Source organism: Triticum urartu, chromosome 1A (assembly GCF_056163025.1).
Source record: "Triticum urartu cultivar PI428250 chromosome 1A, HENAU_Tu73, whole genome shotgun sequence".
Taxonomy (NCBI): domain Eukaryota; kingdom Viridiplantae; phylum Streptophyta; class Magnoliopsida; order Poales; family Poaceae; genus Triticum; species Triticum urartu.
Window position 1 is genome coordinate 33,175,945 of NC_141873.1, and position 8,331 is coordinate 33,184,275.

At 46.9% G+C, this 8,331-nt stretch overlaps 1 protein-coding gene across 1 annotated transcript; it reads right to left on the bottom strand.

The window, feature by feature from the left end:
- Window positions 1-209: 209 nt before the first annotated feature.
- LOC147988777 (uncharacterized) lies at window positions 210-2,980 on the bottom strand. Its single transcript, XM_087546994.1, has 6 exons — window positions 2,938-2,980; window positions 2,592-2,771; window positions 2,436-2,507; window positions 1,732-2,171; window positions 515-706; window positions 210-408 (listed from the first exon to the last, which is right to left on the bottom strand). Exons 1-6 carry the CDS (start codon window positions 2,978-2,980, stop codon window positions 301-303), a joined length of 1,035 nt encoding a protein of 344 aa, XP_087403120.1. The 3' UTR covers window positions 210-300.
- Between the last annotated feature and the right edge of the window lie 5,351 nt (window positions 2,981-8,331).

Here is an 8,331-nt window from a genome sequence, read left to right on the forward strand (position 1 = left end):
GTAAATGTCGTGCTGCAGTCCTTGAAGTGGCATTTTGTTAACTGGGCTCTAGTTCACTCACTGAATTCACTAGACAGGGTTCAGGAAATACGCTGGATTCAGGTTACAAGCTTATACAAGCACAATTGTGCGGAATAGAAGAATCAAGAATTGGGGGGCTTAATTAGGGTTGAGTGCCTAGATAAACTATGATCCGTGATTGATCTTCGATGACTTTCCTCCTGGCACTGTGAGCTTCTTAAACCGTCCTTATCAAATGACCCAGTCGTCTCCACTTACTAGCTTGTTCGGTTTACGTGGTCAGTTGCTTGTGCGAAGGCCCACCACTTGTGTGGGCCTGGGCTCTTCATGGGCTTCTGGTCCACCGGCAGGAGAGGTGCTGACACAATTAATCCTATTGGTGGAAAGCTACAAAATGGCAAGCGGTTGGTGTGTGTCTGATAAACTTCTGAAAGAGAAAGGCATGGGTACAGGAGGTAAACTATGTGGTATGGGATGGCTGCTTTGTGTTGACCTCGACGTGAGCACTAGATCCCTCATGAATCTTCCTTTCATTCTTTGAAGAAAACTCCTCGCGACACCCAGCGAATCTCCGTGCGAAACGTTTCTTCGGCTCATGGACTTCCCTAAAAGGCTTGGCTAAATTGTTCTTACTGTCATAGCTCATGGTGCAACCATTTACATGGCTCTGGCACGCAAAGGGCCTCTGCAACATTTTAAAAGGATGTACATATATGCGAGCAATCGTAATCCCATATCCAAAGTAAAGTTCACTTTGAAATAATACAAGTGAAGTTACACGCTACCATTTACATAAGATTATTATTCTTGACAAACTTTAAATAATAGATGTACATAAGATTGTAGACTTTAAAGCTGACCAAGCTCTTCTTTAACAAGTGTACTTTTTGTTATGACAATCATGGCACTATTTGAACAATATTGATAGTTTGTTTCACAATTGATATTTTTCTAAAAAAATATGATGGAGAACAGAACTGTAAAGAGATACAAATGACACCAATGTGGAGGCTGTAGCCCATGGATTTCGAGTCGCTCGACTAGTCTATGAGTCGCAAAAATATGGTCGACTAAGCTTAGTGTCGACTGGCGACTCTGAGTCACGACTAGTCACAACGCAGGCTCGACTTCTTCCGAGTCGCTCCCCCAGAGCGACTCGCATGAGTCGCGACTCGAAAACCATGCTGTAGCCTCTAGAAATCGGCATGTGACCACGGGATTGAAGAAAGCAGGGAGAGGACAGAGCATAATACAAAAATACAAATGAGAACAAGAAAAGTAAATACGAAATACCAAAACAAGTAAAAAGAAGGCTGTTTGATTGATCCCATGAAAATCAGATGAATATTATGTGAAATTTATAGAAGAACAAAAATGCTAGTGTTTCATTGGCCACATATATCAGTGGCTATATATGTTCAATTGTATTGATTAACAGAATTTCAGTTGTTACGAAATTTTATGTTAGATATTACGCTTTTCATATAATTTCCCAAAAACTATTAGAATTTTATTGGTTCTCCACTGGTTATAATCAAAGCAACCAAAAAATATTCAAAATGTAACCAGTGAGGATATTATAATTATGTTTTTGGCTCACTTATAATCACTTTTTTGGTAAAAAAAATAGAACTACATATATAAAAATGTATATCTAAGAGAATAATGATGTTGCACGTGCAGTTGTGTGTGCCAATGTGCTAGTAATACCTTCTGCATTGGAGATGAAATGGCGTTACTCCTAGCTTCTGAACTTTTATTGTGTAACAAGGCCAAGTGGCACTCTACAGTAACCTTCCCACCACAGATTGTATTCTTCTCCAAGGTGTTATTATCATCATAGAGCACTTCACTCATTTTGTTGGCGCAACTGACTTGTATGTTAGCCTTATCACTATTCTGTTGCTCCAACATTTCTGTATCTTCTCTAGTATTCTTTGTCAGGTTGTCGGTTTCAGATTTATCTTCTAGAATATCCCCGTCACAGCTTCCAGAAGGGAAAACACCAGCCGTTTGCAGAGTCAGTTCATCATGACACGGGTCCTTTTCCATTGGCTGAATCCTAGCACTACCACCATGCAGATCTTGACTTGATTTCTCACCAATATCATGTTGCTCTGAACTAAAAGGAGTCTGGCTGATGTGTACTTCTGCAGTACGAAACAATGTTATATACTTGAATCTATTTCAGGCACAACACAAACATAAGGAACATCTAATATATGTTGCCTTTCCCTCATCACAAATAAAATAAAATAAGGAACATCCTTTCTCCATCCTACATTGGAGACAAGGTTGGGACCCGACTGTGATGAGACTGACAAATTGCTGGAAGTGCAATTGCAATTTGAAATTGAAATTGAAGGATTTAGTGAATTCTTTTGTTCATAACTGGGACAGATATCAGATTGTACCTTGTGCTACTTTCTCAAGAGTTGTAGTTAGCTTTGTTCTTCTGTCAGATGCCCAGCCACCAGTTGCTTCTTCTGCAGATAAGTAGAGATTATAAGGAAAATAAATCTGAAGTATGTAGATTTATTTTTTCAAAAATAGGTATGTCTTTGTGGTACCGTTGGCATGAGAATCTACGGCATTGATGGCTGCTGCTGTTGTTGCATCTGTGTGTACTGCATCTCCAATACCCAGAGACGCCAATGCACGCTGGTTATCATCATCACATGACGCATCCTCAATACAACTAGATCCACTGACATTAGGGGATTCCACCTGAAGTCGACTTTGGAGAGATGCTGCAATGTATAGAGTGAATTAGAGGAGGAGCGCACATACAGGTAACATGGGTCAAGGACTCAAGGGACATAGGCTCTGAAATTTTCCCCTCTATATATTTCTGTATCATGTATTTTGACTGTACCAAACCACCCCTATTTCGAACTGAGCTACATTGAGTATTACCAGATTCCGATCCACCAGAAGAGGCGCCTTCGCGGCCATCCATGTTCTTGCTAGGAATCTGAACACTTTGTCTCTATAAATGTACAAGAGAAGATACATGTCACCAGCCTGAACTGCAATTTATGTTTGATACAAATGAAAGTAGGGAGAGTTAAACGCTTACTCATTAGACGTTGATGACCTTGTGGACTCTACACACACGAGCGAGCGTCCTCCGGGAGCATCTCGCTCACCCGGACACCCTTCTCGCACTTGCAACAAAATTTACCTTGCTTATCCTCCTCCTCCTTCTTTAGTGCCCGGACTTCCAGGCGGAGAGGTTCCTCCACTATGAGGCCATCTTTGCCGAAGGAGCTATTGAGGCCTTGGAGGCACACGAGGCAGCCCTTGCCGTCTCGGAGCTCTCCGATGGCCCAACTGGTAGAGACTATCTCCCATGGGACACCGTGCTCTGAGGACTCCATGGTGCTCGTGTCAAGCACCAGCAATCTGGCGACATCAGTTTCCCAGAATATGTGGCCGGCTGCATACATTGCCTTCAATTGCAATTTCGTCAACTGAACCTTCGTCCACCCAGTCTGTGGGTGGGTGGACGCGCCACTCAAGCGTGCCGGAGTTATACTCAACGGCTCGTACATTGAATCTGGAGTTGCTCTGCCACTGCAAGGACTCCTCGGCATGCGTCTGTTGGCCGCGTTGCTCCACGGAGACCATATGGCGGGCAAGGCCGTCAAGCAAGCAGTCGCCGAGGCACTTCCAGCGCTGGTCAAGATGCGTGCGCGGGCCGATGGGCACACGCCGCTCGGAGAGCGGGTCATAGATGCACAGTGAACCGTCGGATCCGGAGAGGAGGAGGTGGCCATTGCAGCAGTCCCGGAGGCAGTGGTGGAGCTAGCATTTGACACCAGGGTGGTCCGCCCCCCAATTTTTTTTCATAAGCAATATGTTATATGAACGTGCTAGCTAATTATCAATATCATAAAGCAATATGGTCTTATGAACACTCTAAAATTCTCAATTAAATTCTAATTTTGCATAAAGAAGCCTACATAGTAAATACTACCTAGACCATAGTGCATACCTTGACGAGTTCAAAAAGACTATTTTTCTGGCCTACGCTCTTGCATTGCCACGAAGGTATCAATTATATCATCTTCATTCATCTGGGAGAAAACGTCCCTCTCAATGTACGTGACTAGGCAATCATCCAAAAGACTATCAACCATCTAGTTTGCTCTTCAATCACAACATGCGTACACAAAAGTTCTCGGGTTTGCTCTTGGGCCACATCCGGCATAGTCCCTGCCTTCTTCTTCTTCCCTATCTTAATAACTTCTCTTTGAAAAAGAGAAACAATGTCTCCGGCCCTCTTCATTCTTCACTAATTCTGTAACAAAAATTACTTTCTATCAATACACAATACACAAGTAAATTGAGGCATTATGTGCAGAATGAAAGTAATTGATTATGCAAAAAAAAAGAATGAAAGTAATTGAGGAAGAAATGATAGTTGGCTTCATTCAAGACAACTATAATGAAATAATTGAGGCAAAATTTAAGCCTTAAATGTACATGAAATTGGGGCAAAAAAAAGCAAACCTAAGTCTGAAATTGAGGCATTTGGGTACCTTAAATCGGCCAGGGGTTTGCCGCCGTGGTGGGGCTTTGAAGGGGGGCGGACGGGCCGGCGGGGCGCCAGAAAGAGGATGCGGGACGCCGGGACCGCAGTCTGCAGGGGCGCGGCTGGACCGGGCGGCCGGGCAGGAAGCCGGGAAGAGGGGAGGCGGGCATCTCCTGGACGGCTGAACTCCGGGCTCCGGCCGGCGACCGGCGAAGCCGCGACGGCTGGGTGTCTTGGTCGAGCAGAGCCGCAGAGGAGTCGCTGAGCGAGGGGGGCGACCGGGCGAGACGAAGGTTCTGCTTGGACAGGCCGTGATGCGTTCGTCCCTGGATAAGTTACTGGGCTGTTTTTTCCTCTCAGGCCCAATTATAGATATCTATACTACTCTATAGTGTACAAGTTTTAAATGTTTGGATCTCAAAACCAAAAAGCAATGTGAGCCGTTGATAGAGTCAATCGGATGGTTGAAAATTGCAGGATTCGCAGCTACAGTACCAATGAACGTACCACTGGTTTCTAGAACCATCACTATATACAATGTAGGAAAAGTTTCACTTGCCTAAGGTTATCCATTCATGCATGTAACTGGTAAGGTACGCACACTGGCAGAGCGTCTGCAACGCGTGCACTAATCGCGTCAGGGAGAAGTTGGAAGTTTTCAAGAAGTAAGCTTAGTACGAGATATTAATACTAAGCATGTAAACCTTTATATACAGGACTGAACCCTTATTTTCAGGCAACATATATACAAAACAGAATGGCTACAATAATGAACTTGATGAAGCCTTACATGCGAAGGTGCCATGTCTGAAGGGAGCAAGCCGTGTATCCATGAATTGAACTTTGCACACGTATTTAAATGACGTGCAAAGCACGTACAATTTACTAGTAGGTATATAAAGCACATTCAAAATCCCAGTGTGGGCCGCGGCCCACCCTGACCACCCTGTACAGAGATCGTCAAGGCGGGTGAGGCGATGCCGGGGTTGCCGGTGGTGATGCCGGTGTGGAAGCGGGGGATGCGCTCGTTTTTGTTGTCCACGAATACGCCGACGAGGGGCGACGACGGGTGGCTGAAACGGAAGCGTTTGAGGAAGCCCGACGCGGCACCAGCGGCCGGAGACGGGCACGGCGCGGGGGAGGCTGATCAGGATCCTCTCGAGCAGATCGTCGTCGTGCAGTGGACTGGTGATGATGGCCGCATTGTGCTGCTCGGCCATCCGAGGTGTTGCATCTGCAGGATGCTCCTCGGCCATCAGAGGTGGCGCCGTTGGAGCACGGCGTGGGGGAGGAGGAGGAGGAGGAGGGTGCAGAGACGCACGGAAGGAGAAATCCCCAAATCCCAACCACCGCTGCACGCGAACGGAGAAACCCCCAAATCCCTTCGGCCGCCGCCCGCTCGCCATGCGTGGGAAACAGTGCGCGCGGGGACAGGGGCGTGGCTGCCGCTGCCGGACGTGGACGGAGCGGAGGCGACGCCGCATCTGCCGGATGGGGGAAGCTGCGACGCGGCGGCCGGATGGAGGGAATGTTGGCCTACCACTCGAGGTCGAGGGGTAGGGACGAGCGCGCCGGCTCGCCGCGGCAGATGCGGGCGAGGAGGTCCGACGCGGCGGCCGGACGGCCGGACGGCGACGCGTGGGTGCTAGCCGCTGGACAGGGGAGGAGATGGGGAAATGTGGCTGCTGCTGGATCGGGGAGAAGATGGGGCGTGGCTAGTACCGGACGGGAAGAAAATGCGGCGCCGCGGCCGGGTGGGCAGGGGAGGTGGGGTGCGCTGCCGCTCCGCTCGTCGACGGCGGTTGCAGCAGCGGCTGCCTGGCCGGTAGAGGATGTGGCGTGGCCTCTGCTACTTGTGGGCACAGTACTGAAACTCTATATTTCTTTTAGTTTTCTGATTTTTTTTAGAATTCTCGCCGGTCTTTATTTAAACCAACAAAATGTTTGTGGGTACAAGGTTAAGGTCGTGAGGCATGCCCAACCATACATGACGACCAACCGAAAGACTACTAGCAAACTTGAAGAGATCATGAGCCTCGAAATTAAAATTTCTACGTTCAAAAACAAAATTGCAAGAAAGAAAAAGACTCATCCGTTCTGATATTTCATGTAGAATCGCTGCATGTAGTCCTCTGCTTCCGGAGTTGAGGTCTTCTGCCAGGGCCATTGCCTCTTTGCACGCATAAACTTCAAGGATCAAAGGATCCTTGATGCCACTGAACACAACAGCCGAAGAGCCGAGGTATTCTCCTGTGTACATCTTGCCATAGTGCAAGAGACAAGAGCGTGTCTCCATGAATCTTCCCCTCCGCACAGAGGACATGCATCTTGCACTGACATGTTTCTGTTTCGAAGAACATCCGTTGTCGGTAATGAATGCCGTGCCAGCCTCCATAAGAACACTCGAACTTTGGACGGAACTTGCAGCTTCCGGAGAGAGCTCTAAGCCTTCTCTTCTGATGAGGTTTTTGAGGTGCCCGCGCGCCCTTCTAACCAACTCTCCCTTTCTATCTTTGTGCTGATGATCATTCGGTTGACTGAGCTAACCGAGAAATTACCTTTCTTATCCGGATACCATGCCCATGAGTCAGGAACATCTCGCATGCATACAGGTATTTTTAGGATTTCGCCCGCATCAACTGGCAAAAATACACTCCTCACTAGATCTTCATTCCAGGACGCCAACGCTGGAAGGAGTAGCTCATGCACCATGCGTGGTGGGTTAGCAACCAGCGATAAGATCGGTCGACGTGAGGCCTTCTTCGGTATCCAGTTGTCTGACCATATATCTGTACTCTGGCCATTGCCAATTCTGCTAATGATTCCTTGCTTCATAATATCCCTTCCTTCCAATATTGCTCTCCAAATTTATGATGGCCTAGATACCAATTCTGCCGAGAGGATGATTCCATTAGGATAATAAGAAGCCTTCAAAATCCTCGCACTCAGGGAGGTTGGCTCCTGAAGAAGTCTCCACGCCTGTCGCGCCAGTAAAGCCAAGTTAAACAGCTCAAGATCTCTGAAGCCCAAACCTCCCAGATACTTAGGTCTTGTCATCACCTCCCAAGATACCCATGCTGGTTTTCGTTTACCCTGTTTGCAACCCCACCAATTTTTTTGAATAATGGCACTTATGTTCCCACACAGCCTCCTGGGGAGTTTGAAACATGACATTGAAAAAACAGGTATAGCCTGGGCGACAGACTTAATTAGCACATCCTTCCCTCCTGCTGACAGTAGTTTGCCCATCCATCCTTTTACCTTCTCCCAAATTCTATCACTTAAATATTTGAAAGTCCCCTTTTTGGAGTGTCCTACATCCGTAGGTAACCCCAAATATTTGTCACTCAACGATTCATTGGGAACATGAAGATGGCCTTTCACTGCCGATCTTACAATTTCCGGGCACCCCTTGCTGAAAAATATAGAGGATTTCTCTCTGTTTATTCTCTATCCCGATGCCGCATAGTAGGTCTCCAGTAGGTTTGATACCTCTTCAGCTCCATTAACACTTGCCCTAAAAACAGCAGACTGTCATCCGCGAATAATAGGTGGTTTACTGACGGTATCGTCGGTGCCACCTTAATTCCGCCAAGCTGGGATGACTGGTTTTGTGATTTCAAAAGGCACGAAAGGCCCTCTGCTGCCAACAAGAACAGGTATGGAGAAATAGGATCTCCCTGCTGAATACCTCTGGAGGGTTTGAACTCCTCCAGTTTCAAGCCATTAAATAAAATTGATAAAGAGACTGAAGATACCATGTTCATAATGAT

Coding starts and splice junctions, on each gene's coding strand:
- LOC147988777 (XM_087546994.1), bottom strand. CDS start 2,980: ATGGATGGCCGCGAAGGCGCCTCTTCTGGTGGATCGGAATCTG. Junction 707..1,731: donor TTTCATCTCCAATGCAGAAG/GTATTACTAGCA, acceptor AAAATGTTGCAG/AGGCCCTTTGCGTGCCAGAG. Junction 409..514: donor GATCTAGTGCTCACGTCGAG/GTCAACACAAAG, acceptor GCCATTTTGTAG/CTTTCCACCAATAGGATTAA.